Source organism: Topomyia yanbarensis, chromosome 1, assembly GCF_030247195.1.
Source record: "Topomyia yanbarensis strain Yona2022 chromosome 1, ASM3024719v1, whole genome shotgun sequence".
In the NCBI taxonomy this organism is placed as follows: domain Eukaryota; kingdom Metazoa; phylum Arthropoda; class Insecta; order Diptera; family Culicidae; genus Topomyia; species Topomyia yanbarensis.
In genome coordinates, this window is record NC_080670.1 from 150,491,499 (window position 1) to 150,515,669 (window position 24,171).

Below are 24,171 nucleotides of genomic sequence, written 5' to 3' on the forward strand. Positions count from 1 at the left end.
CGGTTAATGACTGGGACACTCCACTTACCAGTATGTTGTCTTACAACTTGATTCCACAACCCTTCAGAGCTTTGAAGAAAAAACCTGCGGGAAAGATTCTGTTACGTATGAGGATTTGGTGGAATTTCTATACCAACGAGTTCGAATTTTGAAATCTGTTGCTTCCGATATACAGTACCGCTCTGTGCCTGTGGCTGGCAAACCGCATGCTTCACGAGTGGCCTCGAATGCAGCTGCATCCATCCAGCCCACTGTTTTAAGTTTTTCTGATCCACAGAACATTGATACTGGGTGCCTCGTATGTTCGGAACGACATTCCATCTACCAATGCCCAACGTTCTATCAAATGGCCACTGGTCAGCGCTGCGAAGTGGCGTCCACACGAAGGCTTTGCTGGAACTGTTTGTCTCCGGGTCACTTAAGTAGAAAATGCAACTCAAAGTTTTCTTGTCGCCATTGTAACGAAAGACACCATTCACTGCTTCATGCTTCCGAGAACGATATTGTCGTTTCACCTGAGAAGAAATCTGAGTTACAGCAACAACCTTCTGGACTCCCATTGCCCTCTACAAATACAAGCATGGCCGCTCAACATATAGACAACTGTATTTTCCTTGAAACTGTCAGTCTATACATAGTCGACCGGTGTGGACAAGCACATATCGCACGAGCTTTACTTGATTCGGGGTCAACATCAAATTTTATGTCCAATCGACTTGCAGACAAACTAGGACAAACGTCACAGGTAGACATCACTGTTGCAGGAGTTGGACAAGTTTTTAACATTAACCGGCAACTTACCGCTACTATAAAGGCCATTTCTTTACCATTTACTGCGACACTCAATTTTCTGCTTGTATCACAACCCAGCTTAAGATTACCTAATGTTTCCGTCGATGTATCAGGATGGAAGATTCCAGAAATAACTATGGCAGATCCTCAATTTCATAGTGCTGGTGGGATCGACCTCATCATTGGTGGTGAATTGTACCAGAGTTTGCACACCGGCAGGAGACTTTCCCTAGGAGATGGTTTTCCAATGCTCGTCGAGACTGTGTTCGGTTGGACTGTATCAGGTGGAATGGATCACGCTGTCAATGAAAGAAACCCAGTTTGCCTAATATCCGCAATGAACAATTTGCAACAAGACACTTCTCAAAAACTCATGAACACTAAAGCCAATCCTGCTCGTACCGTCGTGTTACCGTTCGTTTCGTCTTGCTCCGCCACCACCGCGTACGTTTCGCCGGTATCTTGCCGCTCGCGCGCCACCGTTTCAAGCCTTGGATCAGTTAACAAACAACCCGCAATTCGTCATAGTAATACATCCGATCAGTACTTCTGATTCAATTGTATCCTGTTTAAGCAGTCGCTGACATTCTTGAAATTGTTGGTTCCTTAATTCTATCGAACACTAAGGAGTAAGCAGCTGCCGTCGAGATAATGATGATTCGTTGAAACAGTTGTTTCAAGGTGGCCGGAATGTTGGCGCCCAATTCCAGTATTTATTTCACATTTTTACATTTCTTATAAAAGAAATGTATAGAATTCGCTCAAACTTTCGAGATTTTTTCCGAGGCCCGGAGGGCCGAGTCTTATATACCAATCGACTCAGCTCGACGATTTGGGACAATGTCTGTGTGTGTGTATGTGTCTGTGTGTGTGTGTATGTAACGGACAAATTCTCATTCGTGTTTCTCAGCAATGGCTGAACCGATCTTATCCAAACCAATTTTAAATGAAAGAACTAAAAAACAGAATGAACGCTATTAATTTGTTTTTGATTCTGATGTTTAGTTTCCAAGATATGAATGTTTGAATGCGTAAAAATGGCGTTTTTTGCAGTTTTTTTAAATTATCTGCCGAAATTGACAATACAGATTAACAATTTATATATATTTAGACAGCTTCAAAGAATACCTTTCGAACAAGCTATAGATTGTTGAAATCGGACTATTATCAAAAGAGATATTTAACATTAAACGCCGACGAAAGATTTTTATCATTTCCCATAGCCAGAAATATGACCAAAAACATGTAATCTATTATTAACGCCAAAACGGCTTATTTTAGGTCAATAGTATCGTAGGAGAATTTAATGGAGGTAATATGCCCTTTCTTCTGGTATTGTGCTTTTGCTGATTAATCCCCCTATGAGTGAGATATCTTCACAAATTTTCTTGGAAGTGATTATATCGAAATGATGTCTTCAGCAAATTTGTAGCTCTTACTTTTGCGAATAACTTTGCTAAAGTCATTAAATATCTATTTTGAATACTTTAAAAGTTATGGCTTGTTGTTTGTTGATTACTCTTTGTCGCCTATTTATTGTTCAATATAGTAGTAATCCATTGAAATAAGCCAAACATTATTTCGATAAAACGAATTTTGTATTTCATTTTGCTATCTACAACCGCTAGAAATAATCACCGAACACTTCCAAGTTGTCTGGAAGGAACTTCATAACTTATCAGTACTAAAATGTTCATTTGTGCGAACCTTCTGACTGCAATATTTCTAACTTATAACCATCGGATCGATCTGAAACATATCGGAAAATGAAAAGCGAAATAAATAGCTCCAAGCAACGGCGTAGCCAAGAGAAGGTTTTGGGGTACACCATACAACCCTGCCCCCTACCACACCCAAAAAAATATTGGATTGAAGTTGAAAATTTATTGATGCTGACTGATTTAATTCAATATTACAATAACAATTATTTGATCCGTAGATTGATAACCTGTTGTTGTAAACATCATGAGGACTTTTGATAAATTGTCGGAATGGGGTCTTGATATGTAACTGATCTATTGGTCTTGATTTCACAGTTGTCTAATTGCAGCAATATCAAATTCCTGCCTGAAAACATTCCAATAGAAAATTCCAGAGTTCTGTAATCAATCATAATCCTCAGATTTATTTTCAAATTGAGCTCGTTTTTGTAGAGATGTACTGTAATAAGGGTCTTTATTTAATAGGAAGCGAAGTTAAAATTGATTTAATTCTATGAAACATAGAACTGCTCAACAAAAAATGCATAAATTTCAACAATTGCTTAAAATATTTTTGCCTTTCTCATTCACTCTAAAACTCGTCGATCTAATCCCGACCGGGAGGACCGAGTGTCATATGCCAATCGACTCAGTTCTTCGAGATCGGAAAATGTCTGTGTGTGTATGTATGTGTGTATGTGGAAAAAAATGTGACCTCTGTTTCTCAGAGATGGCTGGACCGATTTGCACAAAGTTAGTCTCAAATGAAAGGTACAACCTTCCCATCGGCTGCTATTGAATTTTTTATTGATTGGACGAAAAATGACGATTTCCATTCGACTCTAGCAGGTTCTGATCGATTGTGATGAGCATTTGATTTTTGTTGTATGACCAATTATATGTATAGGTCAAATGTTTAAAAACAGTAATTTAAGGTCAAGATAGCATCATTTTGAAACCGCCAATTTCGGTGGTTTAGTATCTTCGATGAGTTTTACAAACGTTAAACAGCGCATCATTTGATAAAATAATTTTGACGGTATATCGTCCAAGAAGTATTTATGGTGAATTTTATTCATGAACTCTGTTATTATTTTCTGAAAAATTAATTCTGCATAATTTTAAAACTTCAAAAATCACGGTTTCGGAATTATGCCGTTTGGACAGTATGATCGATTTTCACCAAACCGAATTTCTGGTTACGCCGCTGATTTCAAGTAAGTAGAAACAAAGTCGTTCTACACTCGTTCAAAAGAAACTTCTTCGAATGCTGAATATCTATTATAACACATTGAAACCCCAATTTTATCAGCCAAATATGAACATATGTTTGATGGGCTCTAGCAGACGAACAAGACTGAATTCGAGTAAATCCTTTCTTGAGCATGTTTTCCTTATCATGAAGATATGCGAAATAAGCGAAAATAAAAAGTTCATCATAATCAGAAGTAGTTATCAGACTACATCAAGGGACGTGAAGAATATTTTAACAGCTTCAGTTTATTATAAAGAAAAAAAATTGCCCGATTTAGTCAATGTCCCCATTTTGTCAGCCTAAAATACGCCATGAGACTGATAAAAATGGGTCTTTATGGTATGTATTATTCACTGTGTTTCACATTAATAGGTACATTTCATTTTCCAATTCGTATTTCAATTAATTGGTATACTTAAGGGTTTATTTGTTGCAGATAGAGAAAATACTGAAATTTTCAGGTTTTTTCCTACACAATATTACGAAAGCTTATTAAACAATTTTTCCTAATAAGTTTGTGAAAATTATAAACTATTTGAAATTTTTTAATGGTTTAATTTTTTATTTAACCGTGATTTTTTAATAAATAGTGACCATCGCTTCACAACGTAGTCTATTTTTCATGGCTTGCGGGGAGCACGATCTCTCGAATTGCTGAACTGAAAATTATGGAATAGAAATTAATTTTTAGTATTCTTTACAGACCCGCTGGTGCCCTAAGATGATTTCGCTAGATTTTCAGAGCACTGTGCACATAGTAGTTCTTAAATAGGAAATAAAACCAAGTCTGGAAAAATTCACTGTTAATTTTCTTTGAATGGTATCACTGCTAGTATCACCTTTTTCAAGAAAAAGCGTTGATTTCTTAGTTCTCAGTCGCGTTGGAAATTTGAGTAAAGTATAAACTTCAAATAGATTCAAAAAAAATTTCCATTTTTTTTGGCTCAGTACAATATATAACCCCTTATGGAAAATTAAGTTTTCCCACCACAATATAGATATTTTATTAACAGAGCATTAACAATAATTCGTTGGTATGTCTATTTTATGGGCCATTTTTTCACTTTCCCATTGATTTGGTTTGAGATTTCTAGTACTGATGTTGTCCTATGCTGATTTGAGCGATTCTCTGAGTCCTGCCACTATCCCATGTAGTATGTGTTATCAAAAACATCGCGAAGCATCAAGTTCTAAATGTTCTCAAACGATATAATATCCGAAGAGAGTGATAAGAGTTATAAGAAATGTCTCATCACACTGTTAGGTGGATTAAACACGTTTTAATTTATGAGCCCAAATCTCTAGAATTTAAGTATTTACCCACTGTACTTGAAATAATAATCGAACACACACATATTGATGGGGAGAGCTAGATGGATTGTTTGGTAGGATAAAAGGGACAGTGAATAAAGCGAAAGACCGCGACCGCGAAACCCGCCACTATTTTTAAGAATTACAAAAATTGTGTTTATTTATACGTTCCGAAACATCGCGACTCCAAAACCAGTTAGTTCCATCCGTGTATCGTCAAATTAGTGTCCGTCGAATTGTTCGTGTTCATAGTGAGATCTCATTCTGTTTCGCCGCAAGCTATATGCATTAAGAAAACCCTGTGGGAAACCTGCAGCATAACGATCCGTCGCGATCATATATATATATATATATATATATATATATATATATATATATATATATATATATATATATATATATATATATATATATATATATATATATATATATATATATATATATATATATATATATATATATATATATATATATATATATATATATATATATACACTACTATTAACGGGACGAATTTTTTTGAAAACAAATAGTTTCATGAATACGAAGTTTATTATTCATAATTTCAGGAACTTGGTCACGGTTTTCGTAAATCGTTCAGTTCACGAAATCGTGACCTTTTGTTCATGAATTTATGAACGGATTTTTTTCCGTGCAGCGACCCGAAAGAAACAAATATAAACGTCTGAGAGCAAACAGAATGAATGCAATACCGATGACAAAATGGACGGAACGGAAAAACAAAAGAAGGCGGACCCGAGGTGCGGCGGACATCGCAGCTAATATTTCCCTGCCAAGCAAAAGGTTCTTAATACGCAAAGTAGACTGCATCAACACGATTCGATGGACAGGCATTTTGGAAGTTGATTTTTATTTCACATATTGTACACTCAAGGTAAAAATCTTAAAAGACTTGCGGCTTATACCAACACATTGAGTTATGTCAAATAAACAAAAGAAAAAAGAATATTGAGTCTCATTTGGTATGGTATTTTTCGGTTTTCTGGTTGGGTTTAGCTGAATAGTATGTTTGAAAGAACTCTGGTGTTATGTATTTGTAATTTTGTAACAAAGAGATGACTAATATTCTCTATTAAAATGCCTCCAACCATACCCCATACAAAACTATCTCAGACATTACTTCATTAAAAGTTGAATAACTTCCCAAAAAGTTGGATTGAGTAATAAAATTGAAGACCACTAAGCTATCTTCATTATTTTCAGTTGTATACAGTCTCACCTAGCGGTGAAAATACGAGCTTTCTCCATGTTAGTGTCGAAAAACTTCTGGTACGCTGGTCCGGTTGTTAGACTTGTCCGATTTGGTTCAAATTTGGAGTAGATAATCGTGGTGGGACTAGAAATCGATTCAAGGGTCAGTTTTCGTTTCAGACGTCGTGCGACACATTTGAAAACGTCATCGAAAGAAAAACTTGACTTATCAACAATTGTGTGTTTTCAATTGTGTTCTTTTTCTATGCGGAGCACTAGTGCTGCCTCTTCGAGCACTTATTACAGTTAGAATCGGAACTTGTAAAAGCAAGGTTACCGCGGAGCTCGAGCAAAGAGTTCTTCGGAACCAAAAGAAAATGAGATTTTCTCATTTTGTAATACAACGTTGAAGTTAACATGCGAGAATATTCTCTGCATGTTTAGAGACCGAAGTGATTTCAGCATCTATGTGAAATTCAAAACCAATGTTTTGCTTCAAGCAACCTTGGATCGATTTCCGTCGACAGTTACGTTCGTGTACCATAAAAAGGAAAAACTCACACTTCATTTGTCTTCTGCGTCCAGTTGATTCCAATGCGTCCGAATGTTCAATTTGCCACCAGAAATTGAAGACCGCGAAATAGCCGCTGTGATGGCTTCAGTTCGGTAAAATTCAACGCCTTGTTCGAGAGACGTATCCCCTCGAGTCAGGATTCCCTACTTGGTCTGGAGTGAGAGGTATTCATATGGAAATCATAAGCAAAGTTCCTGCAACGTTGCACGTGAGAAACTTTCAGGCCGTGTTCTTACGTGGGGATGAAGAACAAATGTTTTGTTGCAGAAGTTTGGAGCACCAGAAAAAAGAGTGTCCAAGACGGCGCGTAACCGGCCGAACTGTTATAGGACCATTTTTCAGGGATGTGGTTGTTGGCTCGCCGAATGGTACAGGTACAAACAGTTCGCGGACGGGTGAAACCAAAATGACCGTCATTGGAACCATTAACCCCAGACAGCGTACAGAACAGGTTGAAGCATTGAAGAGCGCAGCGGAGAAAAAGGCATTAGGAGTAGAAAAGGCAGCAGCCTGCGTCGTAGCCTTGGTAGAGTAAATTAGGATCAACCAGGTCCAGCACCCCAAAGATATTAAAGTCAAGCAGATATTGGATGCAATAGTAATCAGTCGAAATGTAACTGCGGTCATTAAGGATTCAGTACAGAGTCAAACCACAGACAAGGCCCAGATAGAACAGAACGAACAGTGGATGGATGTTACTCATGACAGGAGGCGGGTAAGGAATAACAAGTCTCTAAACAGAGGTGGTGAAACAGACGAGACATCGTCGGGATCCCAAGACCGTGGCTAAAAAAGGTGAGCAGATCTTTGGAAACAAGAAGCCTTTCGAAGAATTTAAAAATGAAAAAGACAGTGGTAGTAACAATACCAACATCTCCTGGTCGCAGGCCAAACGTCACCAGAGAGCGTGCGACATCGGTCAAACTGACGAAGACCAAAAAAAACAAGCGATGTTAGAGAGGGCGAAAGATAACTCATGAGTTGAGATTTTTTTCTTTGAACGACATGCAGATTTGTATACCAATACGATTTGGTTATGTTGAAGTTATATAGCGTTTAATAAAACTAATATAAAAAAGCGTTATTGGATTTTCAAAAAAGAATTCTGGGCAATCTAGTGTAGTTGGTAAAAAGGTCATACAATTTCTTCTGACTGGACTTATTTGAACAAACATAGTTTCAAATGAAAGGTATACAGGGTGTTTGGTTCATGGTTAAGAATCTCTCGGGGGTGATAGACTGCCATATTTGGAGAAAAAAAATTGTTCTACACATACCATCAAATCTCAACCGTTACAGAGTTATTGAACTTTTTGTGTAAAAAACTTATTTGTCTTAAAATACCCCTAGCTTAAAAAGTATACTTTGTATTTTAAATGTTTCAGTTCCATTCGAAAGGTGAGAAAATTTCCTATTGAATGGTGTTCTCATATCTTTTAACTAATTAGTTTTAATTACATTTAACTGTAAAGTAGTTAAAAGTTAGTGTTTTTGAGGAGGTTTTTGCTAATTTTCTCGAAATAATGAAGTATGATTATAGAAATATCCATTATCCAAAAGTTGGATTTTGGGACGATGCATGATTTGTTCTTGGACGTCATATTTCTATCTCTTCTCATTTCTTTGTAATTTCATTACTATACTTTTCCTGTAACCGACTTGCAAGTGCTTAAAAGACTCTAATCTAAAAAATATGCTTTATATCGTTATTAGCAAGATTTCATTGGAAAGCTGAGAAAATGTCCTATCAGTGTATGTACAAATATCTTTTAGTTAAGTGTGCTAAATGATTTTTTACTAACGAAATAATTCAAAATTTGTGTTTTTTGGAGAGTTTTTTAATTATTCTAATTATTAATCAACAAAATTTATCGTAACTATTGTTCATTTGATGCCTCTTAATGTTCTCTATAACTTTTTATTAGATACTTTGTCTATATCTCTTTTCATTTTGCTGCTATTTAATAGTTAACACAGCATGAGCTCCCTACAAATGTAGTGGGTTCGAAATCATTATTTTTGCATATGAAACGATGTGATGAAAACGATTTTGCGTCGAAACCAAAAGAGATAATTGAATGGAGTCAAAGAAAGAACTGTAGAACTTGCTGAGATGCATTATTTCCATGATAATAATGGTGATGTTTATTATTTACTATTTTAAGAAAATTAACGAAAATGCCAATAATAGCACTAACTTTAAACTAATTTATTTTTAAAAGAATACTAAATTCACTTAACTGAAAGGTATTAATACATTTTTCACTGTAAAATTTTCCTGGCTTTTGAATAAAAAGAAAAAAAAAGTACAATAGGTGCCGTAATTTTTCAATTAGAGCTGGTACTAGTGAAAATGAGATAAAAATATCCAAGTTGAATAACCCAAAATCATGAAAATAAGGAAAGGTAAGTGTATCATGTCAAAGAGCAAATTAAGCAGCTCATCAAGACTAACAATCTGAATTATTTAAATGATGAGGTTAACTATTACGATTTTCAAAAAATGAACGAAAAATCGTTTGAAATTGTTTAATTTTCAATAAATTACTTTGAAAAGGCTACTTAAACTCATTAACTGAAACATGTGAGGGCATCACTCAATGTGAAATGTTCTCACCTTTCGAATGGAACTAAAACATTTAAAATACAAAGTACACTTTTAAAGTTAGAGGTATTTTAAGAGAAATAAGTTTTTTACACATAAAGTTCAATAACTCTGTAACGGTTGAGATTTGATGGTATGTGTAGAACAATTTTTTTTCTCCAAATATGACAGTCTATCACCTCCCGGGAGATTCTTAACCATGAACCAAACACCCTGTATATCCCATCGGCTGCTATGGTATTTCTTTCTGATCAGACTTCCACTTTCTAAGTAGCGGGTTGCAGAAGACTACCACATAGAAGTTCAAGCATGAGAACTTGAATATGACATTCTCATGAAAACACCAGAGATTTCTCTAGTATTTCTAGAGCTAATAAAAAAACTTTTAGCCATCGTTCACAGTACTGGATATGAAATTAAATTCAGAAATATTGTTAAGTGCAATAACATTATAATGAATATTTCGTAATGTTTACTAATGCAACTAATCATGGAAACATAGAGTTCAATATTGAGAAAGATGCAATTTCACCCATAGGCTGATTAAAAATGAATTTTTTAATCATTAAACGATGGAACATGATTTGATCCCAAACCATCGGCAGTCTTTGAACCGGTTTCAATAGGTTTGAACACTCGATAAGAGGCTGGGAAATTCGAATAGAAACCTGAGATCCATGGAAGTATAATCATTTGCTCTTCTACATGTACATTAGTTACAAACTCTTCCACATAACATTCCAGTTGAGTGACTTGGGTGTGTTTCATAATGTTAGGTATTCCCTTTTAAAATCCATCTAAACTATTCTTGATGGATTAGAATCGATACTTGAATCCTGGGAAACTTAATTGGGTTTCATTGGCATTCTGTTCTTTCAATAATTGAATTTATTTGTTCCGTCCAACTACCTGTATCCAATTCTACTCCAATGCCTTGTAGAGGATGAAGAAGGAGGATGGGGATGAGAATTTTCATCATAGAAATCAATGTCCAGCGCGATTTGTGATGGTAAATAGAATGGGCAAAATCAAAGTATATTTTCCACTGCGAAGCAAACGTAATCTTGCTCTTTAAATTATATATGTAGTACATTAATTGATGTTGTCATCTTTACGAATTATAATGGCCCGAATAACGCCAGGTTCCAATTATTGGGAATTCGCTGATCAAGTAATTTGCATTTCCTTTAAAAAGGTCAAAAAAATCAATGGATACGCTTATTTAAGAACGCTGCAAAAAACAATATTGCAATCGCTTTGGCGATTATAGCGATGCAGAACCCCTTTTGCGATTCATTAACTTCAAGAATGGAATCAATTTTCACATACCCGAAGAATCTGGTCTTGCTATCAGGCGAGTTCTTGAGACAAAAATACCAAGATAACATATTATACGCCATCCCACTGAAGGAAGGTCAAGAGTCTTCTCAGATATCAGGGTGGCTTCGAAACAATCAAGACAGCATGAAACGCTGAAGACAGCAACGGAAAAACCGACCCAAATGCTTTGATGGAGGACCCTTGCCACACACAATTGTGCTAGTCTCTCCTAGTAGCTCACGGTAGAAGGATCAATGGGAAATAGAGAAAAGTTGGCCAAGATGGACACCTTAAGGTTAAATTATAAAACTTACTTGTCCATTATTGCATACTCGGGAATTGCACACAATTCGCGATTTGAGATTATATTGAGTCTATATAATCTGGTTGTTATTAATGGTTTTGGGTACACCGTGAACGATTACTCTACTTGACCGTGAAAAGGAGGCAAATGTATCAAAAAGGTTCAAAAATATGTGGGGCTCCAAATTAAGCACGACCAATTTGCAGTTCCAATCACGTCAAATCGAACCAAATTTGATCTGAATATTTGTAGATCAAAACTCCTAGACCGAGCATCCAAATTAGTTGGCTCGAACTTATCCCATAACGACATGGAACACCTGAACTTAACAATTCTGCATAGTTTGTGCTGAGCGAAATTGATTCGCAGTAAACCCACTTTCGAACGACGCAAGAAAACAGGTTCCAATCAATAATTGACAAAACATTACCGGTTGCTCTGTCTAACAAACTGGCTGCAACAGACCTTTATCCTTTGACCACGACCGCCACCTAGCGCCTTGGGTGCAATTGACCATACAAAATCGAAGCCAATCACGAAAGGTTCCCGTCAGCACCGGAATTTCTCTGCTCGACTCATCCAAAGTGTGTACAGATGCGAACCGGGCAAACAAGTGAATATGTAACCGGAAGCAATAACTGGAAATCGTACCGACGTGACCTGCTGGTTCGATACGTGTCAGACAAGAATCACGATTCTCGCCGGGAACTGAAACCAGTATGAGCTGCGGGAGCGTTTTCCCCACTGATGGTAGAATAAATGGTCCAGATTAAAATCTACAAGTTGCTTCCCATGCAAATGCAGGCAGCGAACGAACAACCAAGTCCTATTGAAGCCAACACATAGCGTTACTGCAAATGCAATAAATCCCGTATACTGTGGCACGTCTTCTTTAGTTTTCAACTAGGATGTGTAGAGGAACAAATGTTGCCCGGATTTTACGCTCAGCGAACTGTGTGATCGCATCGTGAGCGTGTTAACTTTGGTGGCTTGATTGAAGGTGGGACTCTGACATTGTTTGGGGAACAACTGTCACGAGCCAACTGGCAAAATTCATTTGTTACATTGGGAAACCAATTCAATCTTTGTTCGAAAAAGGGACGGGACCTTTGTTACATTATCCAAAATATTTGTTCTATGCTATGTGCGAAACATTTATTTTTTTGCCTGATTTGGGATTGGGATGGGCTTTAATTTTATGAAATAATTGTGCTCGTTTTTAAGGTAGACATATTCAAATGCTTGTGACGCTTCGATACATCCAAATTAATATCATTGGTTAACCTTCCGGCAGTCGGGCTGGTGCACTGAGTACACGCAGCTATGAAAATCTAGCGAAATCGTCAGTGGGCCATAAGCGCGACTTTCGGAGGGTTAAACAATGAGATTGTTTTACATACACATATTACAAAGATTCAATATGGTCAGGTGTTTGGTTTCGGAATTTTTAAAACTCGTGTAAAGAAATCGTGCGTAATACAAACTGCTGCAGACTGAAATGCGCAACATTAACTGCGCTTCCAACAGCCCGATACTAGCAATGGTCCGTCGCCTCAACGATTTTACCAACATCTTCGACTTCGACGTCATTAGTTCAGCACAGTTTCGAAACCGTTTGTTACCACTTTAGGTTAATTATTTGTAATTTAGTTCAGTGATTCTCAACTTGGGGTCCGCGTACCCCTAGGGGCAGTGAAGTCATTGCTGGGGGTCCGCAAAGAGTGTATTTTCCGAGTGCATATTGAAATTTAAAGTCTTGTTTCCTAACAAACTAAAAAAAATATATTAACAGCATACAAAATCGATATTTAACCGTGGCGGTCCGCAGCAACCCAGGCCGATTTCCAAAGGGTCCGTGCTACGAAAAAGGTTGAGAACCACTGGTTCAGTTCATTAAGACTCAGTGTCAGTTGGACTTAAATTGTTCAACACATAAATACATAATTCCTTTCCATGTGTTGGAAGCAAAAGATGCTCAAATTATTTAGCTTAGTTTTCTAGTTGCTAGTTATTTTGATGTTGTCATCAATGAAACAGTTAACAAATTTTACGTAAATTAGAAGATAGTAGTAAACAGTTTTTTACATTAACGATTAACACATTAACACGATTAAATTAACGAATTTAACGACATTCACTTAGCAAGAGATTATTGGGTAGGGAAAGTTATGAAAATTTAGAGCCATAGTACTCAAGTGAGAGCAAGGATGTGAAGTATACAGATTGGAAAACTAGAAGTGGCAGGGTCATTAGAACAGGCTTAATGTCTTACGGGTTTAACTTTTGTCTTCTGATGATGAGGGTCGAGCTTAGGCAGCATAACTACGAATCACTCGAGTTCACCAGCATGTCTCTTGGCAAAGACAAACTTGTCTCTCTTTAACGTGAGAAGTAAGATCGTTGGTCAACGTATAGATGGGTCGATATCTAGGGTGTTGAAGTTGCCTGTCTAGCGACGGTGATAGGCACTCACTGTGGACAGAGGCCGACGGATTATAACTATGAATATAAAACAACATTTTGGTCTTTAGCAAAGTGGGTGCAGAGTTTTCGCTTAACTGCACAAAACCAACTCGTATTATTACCACAATAAAGCTTAAAAAGCCTTCATGTTGGTGTTTCAGTAGACATTTTTGTGCAACAATAGATGCCATAATCCGCGTTTAAAAATCGATGACGTTTTTTTATTTGCCTTTTTAAACTGTGGTGCCCCCCTGCACGTCACAAATAGCGAACCAAAACTTTAACAGCGCCACTATCTGACGGGTATCTAAACACTTTCAATTTCCGTCACCGAAGCTGACACGTAACAGGAAATGGACGAGTGATCGTATCTCTGACCTCTGTATACATTTTCTAGATTTGATGGATGGTGGGAGTTTTGTCAGTTGATTTCCATGTTACTTTTTATGCTCGTGATGGAGATATGAAATGCTGCATTTACAGGCCGACAACGTACCTGTATACCCGAAAATTTAAATGCTCATAAGGCCATTACAAATCTTTTTTAAAAATTATGTCCAAGTACAAATTTTTTTCTGAAGGGGGGGCAAACAAAAAATAAATATTTATTTTAATAAACACAATTTTTTTTTCTTTTTACATTTTCTTTCGATTGTTCTCGTGGACGTTTCCGCAGGGTGATTTCGTATAGCGGGGTTGAGCTATTCGTTTTACTAGAAACATTCAAGCAAACATTACTGAATCAATCAAAAGTTCACATAGGAAAGGAATGCTAAAGTTTTCGTTTTAAATAATTTTCCGAACAGTGCAATTTCTAAATTCCCAATAAAAGCTTGAAAGTTCTCTATGAACTTAATGTAAACATTTAAGAGTACATTAAGATATTAACTTTTGGTTGCTTGAATAGTTTTCGTTCCGTTGTGGCGGCACAAGGACCGACTGTACACTCAAGGCATGAAAATCGGTTAAAGGTTTTTCATATAAGGAAGACTGTGCAATCACTCTGAAACTCGACTTTTTAAGCTACACCCGGAGTGTCGAGTGTCATATACCACTAGATTCAGTTCGTCGATATCTGAAAATGTCTGTATGTTTTATAGTATGGTTAAATAGCTTCAAAACTGCATTGGCCCTAGGTGGGACTCACTTTTGTGCCTAACCACTACTAACAGTCCTCACTTTTCTTCCTTCCTTTTGTTCCACGAGACTGCATCGAAGCGTTATATCGTGGGGAGGCTGATTCAGTCTTAAGACAAAATGATACATTAGAGCGGTTTAGCTCCGAACACATATCCAGCTAATCGCAGTGGTGAACTTCCGTTAGCCATTTGGCACCCGTTTCTGTGAACCATTTACTTCCTGTTTTCGCGAGCCATCTCAATTCCTCGTCGGAAGTTCTCCCGATACCGATGCCTGTTGCGCGAGTCATTTAGCTCCCAGTTTTGTCGCAATCTACTCGCATAGTCCATAAATCCTACTCAAAGGGCCAACCAGTACTTGGCGAGGACGGTTCGGCGATACCGGATGGAGCGTAGCTTCTGATTCGTTGAAAACTCGATGACCCACCGCTGGTGCGTCACTCGACCTACTCGATCTTGTCCCTGACGGTGAAGCTAGTCTGCTCACATGCTTCGGTCCAGCGATTTCCGCTGGTTCGTGGTGCCCAGTACACTGGCGCCTCAAGCAAAGCTGTGGTTGCTCTCACAGCCTTCCCCTTAACATAATCGTCGTGACTTTAAAAGTTCAAGTCGATGATATATTTTCCGACCGCGCTGTCTTTCGGCTGCTAGTCATCACCAACTCTGTTTTATGATGGGCAATCGTCTCCGTGTCGAGTGTCTCCTCTTCTAGCGATTGTCCGATTACTTGGAACACCACATCATCCGTGAAGCCGAAAATCGTTATATCTCTGGGAAGGTTCAGCTTCAATACTCCATCGTACACTGCGTTCCACAGCGTCGAGTCGAGGAACGTCAGTTGTAGTTGTGATTCCCCCTTATCTGTCTCGTAGATCAGTGTTCGGTACTGAAAGTAGCTCTATAATATCCTGCAGAGTTACTCATGCTGTACAGCGAATGGGCGATTGCTTCCCAGCTAGTACTATTGAAGCATTCTTCACGTCTAAGGGTACCACCACGCAAAAACGATATCCTTATCTCTGCTGTCTCCAAAGCTCCCACAACCGTTTGGATGGATTTCACTGTAGACCTGCCTATAAGGAAGCCGAATTACATGAGATGCCGTTCTCACGGTCCGCGTACTTCGTTATCCTGTTCAGGATTACTCCTTCTCTCTAACATTACCAAGGGATATATTGACTACGCTGAAAGATTTCCATGTTGTCCCGGCATCGGAAGCAACATCAGCTTTTGTCGCTTCCAATTATCGGATCGTTTTGAACATATCCGGGCTCTTATGTATCGCTTCACTTTTATGGCTTTCGCCATCTCGATAAGCTGTTTGTTGGTAAATCGATCTTCATCTTTGTGATCATCCTCCTCACTGTACAGCGTAAATAGATTCATGTTGTGGGGGAAAACCTTTCGATGGTGACCTCCATCTTTTCCGGGCACCTTTCAGGTGGTGCAACTGAGCCTTTTATCTTTGTTATGCCAACTTTGTAGGTCTCTCCTAAGGAAATTCGCGTTGGCTTTGTGGCAAGGCTTTCTTGTACAGCTTGACTGCTTTGTAGAGAGCGGTTCTTGCAGCTCGCTTCCCTCGAGCTTTCTGACTTCTTTTTTAATTTTAAATATATTTGACACGGCACAATGCGTGAGCACAACTGAGCCGTGGAGCGCACCTTGGGGGTCATTTGGTCCGTCTTCTCTCGCGTTTTCGTTTACGTCCATGTCATCATCGGTACTGCATTCATCTTGCTCATCGTCGGATATTCTTATTTGTTGTTTGTGCTTACGGGTCGCTATTGTAAATCCTTCTTCATCGGTATTAGATTCCTTATTGGTGGTGTTGGTTGTTGGTTTGGAAACATTTGCTGTAATCGTTGTTACTTCGATGTTGGTAATGGCAGTTGGTTTAGTGGTACTGGGGCCGATCGTTGTTGGGTGTTTGTGAATTTGCGGTCTGCAGTCTTTGGTTTACCAACTGGTTGTGGTTTAACATGCGATGATTGTATATCGGCTTTGGTCGTATCAGGTGGAATTTCTTTAGCAGTCTCTGCGCAAGGTTTCCCGTGGTGTAGCGGATGATCACAATATTGACAGGTAGGAATCTGTCCTGGGTGCGTGACTAGTGTTCGTTGAGAATATTCAACACCATGAGGTTATTTGCATGTGAAAGTCAAGTAAGAGGGAATAGGTTTTGTCGGACGCATTCTCACCACACGAACTCCGTTGCGGAGTCTTGGGAAGTAGTTCCTCCAACTATCTTCCTTAACACTATTCACCTCTCCGTATTTTGACAGGATTTGTTTGATAGCGAAGGAACTAGTACGTGGTGCCAGGTCATGTATCTATATACGTTGGGATACTGTATAAAATGTTATTACATTCGATGATGTGTTTCATGTTGTTCTGGGAGGCGAATGATTCTGATTGACTAATATTTTTTAACATATTCAGTACCGCATGACGTAAATGGTGGAATTGCACCGCATAAAGTACCGCAAGCTACGTTGAACTTCAAGTTCACCTTCAACATTTGCTCCCCTTCATGAATTGATGGTATTACCGGATATTTCGTGTAGTCAACAGCAACACAGTTTGCCCGCATCGTGATATACTTTTGCTTGGCATTATCACTCATTGTTTGTTCACGTATCACACACTAGGCAGTAGGAATCAATTTTTGCCAAGCTTCGCGCGAATAAATTTGATTACTTGCCCTGCTATTGCAGCGGAGCGATTTCTAGCTTCTGAACTGAGCGAGATGAGAAACCGAAGTGATCTCCGACTTCTTCTCCAAGCTCGGAGGCAACTTATGCGTAGATCGATAATCGTCGTATTGCACCCGGCGACCGTTTCTCAGTTTCCCATCCCTTGGTATGGTCGCATTACACGCCTTTGTTAGTAGTGCCGTGAACTCGTTCGCATTTAGGTTGAAGAGGATACCCTTAAATTCAAGTTCTTCGACGGACACGTTCCTGTGAAAAATCGCTGTTTTCCATCTTCACTCGTTTATATATCTCCTACATATTCATATTCATGTGTAGTTCATAGTCCTGTTATCAATGCTGTACCAAATCGCTTGGTGGTCGCTGTGGATATATCCTCGCACACTTTTCAGTCCATCTTTCCGGTTACTCCAAGGCTACAAAAATTGACATCGATAATGGATTCCCGGTTCTTCCTGCGGTAAGTGCCGATGATACCATTATTTGTAAGATCTATATTTAGTTTTGCTAGAGCATTCTTGATCGCTGATGGCCAGACAAAGTTCTTTTGATTCCAGCGTCTATCTCGAAAATTTCGCATGTTTCTGGTTCTTGGAATATTTCAGAATTAATGTCTCTTCGAGTTCTTGGAAAACGGCTTATTCGATTTTCACAAGCTTAGCCTTAAATGGAAGGTTTAGTAGCAGATTTTGATCTGATCAAGTTCATAAGAATCGCACATATGGCTGCGGATATACGGTATGAATACTACGATCCCATATGAAATTTTTAAATGTCAAAAACCTTTCGGTAAAGCTCATGTATATTGAATATTGAACCACATATAAATCTCCAGGAGTTTGATTTGAATTCAGATTGTTTCCTTATCGAAATTATTTTCGAATGCAACGATCGATTATGTCTCTATCGACTGTTGCGTTTAAAATGGAATCGATTCAGAAGTCGGTCTGTATTTGCCTTTCCATGAGATCCCGAGCAAAGTCCAACATCAAAGTTACAGCAAATAGACAACATATTTTGATATCAAGCATCAAATTGAAATCTTATTTTGATATCAGTTTAAACTTTTTCAGATATAACATCATATTTTGATCTCATTTTGATGTGCTTACATTTTTAGAAAAAAAAATGTTTGTTTCTATTTCATCAAATTGATTACTTATTTTGTTATCAATGAAATATTTCATAATCTCAATGAGTTTTCAATTTGCTTTCACTGATAGCATGAATAGTTTTCTGTTTGATGTCATAGTGCAATTTTTATGCTTTCGATTTTGAACTTTTAACCGTTAAAACGACCAAAATGATAACAACCTGAGCAATCATTCCCTACTACATCACAACATCAAGTTTAGTTCTCAATTTGTTATCAGACTCTGCTCGGGATGTTTGTTTGATAATACACAGATGGGTCGTTCCTTCCGCGACCAGCAAACGTTTCATTTGGTGTTGGACTGGATCGATGATCTCTTTTAAACTTCACATTTACCCGAGAATGGTCAAAATAAAAAATATCATGGGATGGTAATTTCTAAAACTACCATAATAGTTTTCAGTTACGAAAAGCAAAACTCTATGGAAGCTATTGTTGTTCTATAAAACGTGACAATTTTTTGAATTCTGGTTAATTTAAAAAAAATTATTTGCCCCCTGATTTTTTTCAGCGATTTTGAAGGGGGGGGGGGGTGACATAATTTTTAAAAAATATTTGTAATGGCCTAACTATGGTAATTTTCAACCGATTTTCATACTTTTGAATGCTTTGGGTAATCCACTTTTAGAATTTGCGACAATAAATGCATCTGCTTCCCGATTTCCGGAGAGATGTTCCAGTAGTGACACGATTGAATATTTTAATGAAATCCTTGCCAGAATGGTATCAAAATTCCCGGGATTGCCTAAGAAATCTGTGTTTATCGTTACGGGGCTATATAGCGTTTTGTACTCGGACTGGTCACTACGGGAACCTGCTGTTGAATTACCGTTCTTGGGTTAAATACTTTGCGCCCTTTTGAAAACCAGTCTTTCCAGCCATTATTTGCATAAATTGAATCATAGAGTACAACAACAATGTACACGCCTAGAAATGCACAACACACGAAAACATAAACGACGCCGTAACTAATACAGCTGATCCACAGTAATAGCCGAAATGACAGTCGTCAACGATATTCTAATTCACGAAACATGAGCGACCTCTGCAATAACATAGCAAAGATAATGCCTTATACCAATTGCACCCCCATACCCAATTCTACTCTAATAATAAATCGAATGATATGTTTCCATTGTAGTTTAATGAAGATTTTATATATGGGTGAAAGTGGTGAAAACTATCTTTATTAGTCGTAATCTATTTTTCTACAGCTATTTAGGCACTCCCATAGAAAGAAGAGAATATTTGTTTGAGATTTCCATCTCTCTATTTTTGTTTATGTAATGTCGATATAAATTGACTAATCAAAAATCATTTTCATTTTCTTTCAGATTATATTCTTCTTACTGGTGCTGCTGCCGGTGATGGTACAGCTCAAACCAGCAAACATCTCAACCGATTCAGCCAGCGGTGTCTCATCGAGTGTAGCTGAAGATCGGGCTGACTTCATGAGAGCTAAGCGTTCCGGTCTGAGTCTCGTTTCCGGTCTCAAAAGCGTATGTTTTCCACATAAACCAATCGTTCACCCACAACTACACCCGACTATGCACCATCCTTAACACGATCCATCGTTCGCACCTCCTTTCAGACACTGCTATCGGGGATTGGACGAGCCTCGGCTTCGTTAGCGGCCAGCAGCAGCGGGTCGGCTTCCTCTTCACTCGCTTCGCACGCTTCTGGTGGGGTGTTAGGTGGGGCATCGGGTGGGTCTTCGAGTGCGGGACACTCGTATGAAAAACCTCACGTAAGTTGCACCGGTATTTTCATTTCAATTTTCGAATTCACCCTCGACTTTTGCCACATTATAATTACAATTTAATTTCATCTTTTAGAATAACGACAACACACTTTTTTTCATTTGAATTTTGCATTTTGATCCTACATTACGTACAAAATCGCGCGATGACGATTTAATTCTATTTGTTAAATTAGAACTGAAGCCGCCGTCACGATGATTCAACATAAAAAATTCACGTAAATGTTTTATTGCAGCCGTTCTCAACCTTTTTCGTACCACGGACCCTTTAGAAATCGCCCTGGGTTACTGTACGGAACATCGATTTTGTATGCTATTAATATGTTATTTTCAGATTGCTACGAAACAAGGCTTGAAATTTCAATCTGCACTCGGAAATTATATGTTTTTTTCGCGAACCTCCAGTAATAACTTCGGTGCCTCCAAGGGGTCCGCGGGCCACAAGTTGAGAATCACTGTTTTATTAAAACAGATGGAAAACCGACAATTTTAAACTTTCCAATATCAAAATCTGAATTGATATCCCTAAATAGCCACAACACAATGCATTTAATCGAATATTTCATAGAACTGGACAATAAACACTAGAGTGGGACATGGTTATATGAAAAAAATAAAATTTGGCTCCGAGTAACTTTTTCGGATTCATTTAGCTCCCAGAACAACTATGCAAATTTTTAGCTCGATCGGTGAAACTAAATTTTTGCGCCTGCGGCTTAACGTTTACATGGGATTTCGTATGGGGAAATTATCTTTTGCAAATTAATTCTTCCAAGAGTCACCCGTTACCTCCTAAAAAAAAATATTTGTCTGATTTTATAGGAAATTTGTCAAGGAAACAAAGTTCAAAAGACTGCAAAAAGATCTGATGCTTGTGGAAAAAGCTATTAAGCAAAAACCGATTGATGCCCTGAAGATTGATGAAAATTTCACTTTTCATAGCATCACTGCTTCTGACGGTCTAATTATATACAAACATTTGTAACTTTCTCTTATTATGTACAAAAGAAGCCTCAATTTATCCCTCAAAACCTTGCGAAGTATCCAAATAGCGTAGATAAACGATTTGGACACATTAAGAGAGGATTAAAACAAAATTGCGTATAATTGGTCAAGCAACAGCAGTGGTGCTAGAAAAAAAGAGTATTTTATCAATCGTCAGAGCATCAATCGGTTTCTGCTTAATAACTTTTTTCTCAAGCGTCAGATCGTTTTGTGGTTTTCGAGACTTTGTTTCTTTGTTCAATTTCCTTTAAAAGTCACATAACGATTTATTTTTAGGAAGTAATGGGCTACTCCTGGAGGAATTATTTTGTAAAACTTAATTTTCCCATACAAAATCCCATGTAAACTTTAAACAGTGGGCGCAAAAATATAGTTTCACCGATCGAGCTAAGAATTTGCACAGTTGTTCTAGGACCTAAATGGTACCTAAAAAGTTGCTCGGAGCTGGAATCTAATTTTTGTCCCACCCTAATTAACACACTATTCCAATATTAATCTAAATAAACCTTATGTCGCTTTTCATTGAAAAATACCGCGGAGGTAGATTAACTTGTTTTGCACGTTCTAGCAGAAGTGGGATCGAATCACGCCTGAGGGCCTGCTTTTCTGCTAGAAAATGTAATACAGGTACAATCCACTGTCCCGGGAGGTTTCAATGAAAAACTTTTTTAGAATTTTAGAAGATTTGATTTTATAAAAGACCTGATTGTTAAAATATTTCCAAATGCGCCTTTCATTTAATCGGCTTATGTCAGTGTTGCATGCAGCCGTCGATATTTTCTGTCAGGAAATAAAACATGAAAACGTAGGATTCATAAAATAGAAAACATATTTGGTCTGCAGTTTACGCTTACTACAATCATATTTCGTCGTGGTGGCAAATGACCTTCGGGTTAAACCTACAGCATGTAGTATAATTCGTGCTACCAAAACCACGAATACCAGAGTAACTTTGGGCAGAAAGTTTACACGTTTCCATTTCGTTCGCTCACTGTCTACCGGGAACAGACAGTCCTTTTCTGTGTTAGCTGCGAAAAGCGACAGAGTTGGTTACATTTTTTCGTTAAATGTTTTGCCCGAACTGGGGAGGAGTGTGGCGAAAAAGTTCTGTTTGTGAAAATAAACGCAATGATGATATACTGGGAAAGTAATTTGTGATCCTGGAAATAGATCCTGAGTTTGAATGAAAAAATTAGGAATGATAAATTCCAAGTAAAATAAAGTAATGCAACTTTCATTAGAATCGTTCAATTGTACCATAAATTGGAAAAAATGCCATGATAACCCTAGAGATATTAGAAGATACTTTAATAAAATGTTCGAATGGGCAGGATGAGTAGAGGGTTTAAGATTAATTTGGCGCGATTACTCTAGAGTGTGCTCTAAACAGTCTTAGCCCCTTTATTCATATCACCTATTTGAACACATTAATAAGGACAATGAAATAAGACAGTCCCACGCATTTAAAAACTAGAATCAAATTGGAGGTATTGCATTCGAATGTTTACTAAAACTAGTAGTTTACGTTTTTCAAGACAGATTTTTTATTAAACTGCTTCTTAGGAACCAAGCAATCTAATGGAGTCCTACTATCAACACTGTTACCTCTTCGAATTTGTTTAACAAATATTCCCTTAAGATCAGAGCTCGGGATATGTTAATTCATAAATTGATTCACAAAGATCACACGTATAATATTCAGTGCGCTGAACAGTAGCCATGTAATAATTGAGTTGTCAAAAATGCAACAAATTCTTTAACGTTGTGGGACTCTCATATAGTCGAAAGGTTTTGTTTAAACGAATATTTGGTAGCTACGCCAATGGTTGGCATTTTCGGTTACAGCCTAATAGCGAAACTTGTGCTTGTGCGATCACCCTTGGCTGCGACTCCGTTATCGATCTGGACTAACTGAAGTTGCACAGGGAATCAGTAGATAATTAGACTTGAGAGAAACGAATTATCTTTCAATGTGCAACTCCTGGTAATCCTAAAGAGTTTATAGAACAATATCGGCGCCGGCCAGGCCCGAACGTAGATCGTGGAAGGAATCCGATACTTGCTTTTGCTAGAGGCCGTAAATAATTTGGGAAGAACGACATTTGTCACGACGTTACAAGTTGACGCATATTTCATAATGTAAGTCTGCACAAACGATGAAATCGGATTCTATCACAGTTGCACATTATTAAGGTCCCTCAGCCCTACATTTTTTTTCTACTGAGATTTATTTTCTACCATGAACAGTTTTCGCTTTTTTGACATTTGAATACGTCTGTCACGTTACGCAATTTTTGCAGTGTTTTGAGGTTACCTACGAAATTGAAAAAGTCAGTTATGTTGGCCTCCAAATTTGCATGAACACAGTTTTAAGTTGAAGCTTGGAAAACAAAGATAAGAAGAAAAGCTTATCCTATCTTTTTTCTATTTTATGGAGTATGTTTAATGATCTGTCACGTTACAGTTGTGTACTTTTATTGAAGGAAGGATATCAGACAGTCGTACGCAAAACATCATTGATTTGGGAATTGAGCATTTACAGGAAATTTTACGTTCATTTGGAAAAACGTTGTTTTGCTGAAGAAACGCGAATAATTTATGAAAAAGTTGATATTTCACGAAATAATACTACTTGTCGAAATGAAATCGAAAATAACTAGAAAACGGCTGCATTTGGAAGAACAATTTTTCAAGATTTTCAATCGCAAAAAAATATTGTGCATTCTATAACTAAATTATTTTAAGTTATTGCAAATTAAATTCGTTTCTCAAATATTTTTAAGGTTTTTGTTGGAATTTCTTTTATTGTTATTCTCTCCATAATGCAAATATATTTAAAACTTTTTCAATCGTGAATAACTTATGAAA

At 37.7% G+C, this 24,171-nt stretch overlaps 1 protein-coding gene across 5 annotated transcripts in view; it reads left to right on the plus strand.

Annotated features, from left to right (window-relative positions):
- Positions 1 to 24,171, plus strand: part of LOC131677091 (serine-rich adhesin for platelets) — a 260,189-nt gene that overhangs the window by 199,940 nt on the left and 36,078 nt on the right. For all 5 annotated transcript variants that reach the window (XM_058956679.1, XM_058956713.1, XM_058956686.1 and 2 more), the window contains exons 3-4: positions 19,874 to 20,038; positions 20,131 to 20,286. In XM_058956679.1, coding sequence (XP_058812662.1) covers positions 19,874 to 20,038; positions 20,131 to 20,286 — 321 coding nt within the window. The remainder of the gene's footprint in view (positions 1 to 19,873; positions 20,039 to 20,130; positions 20,287 to 24,171) is intronic.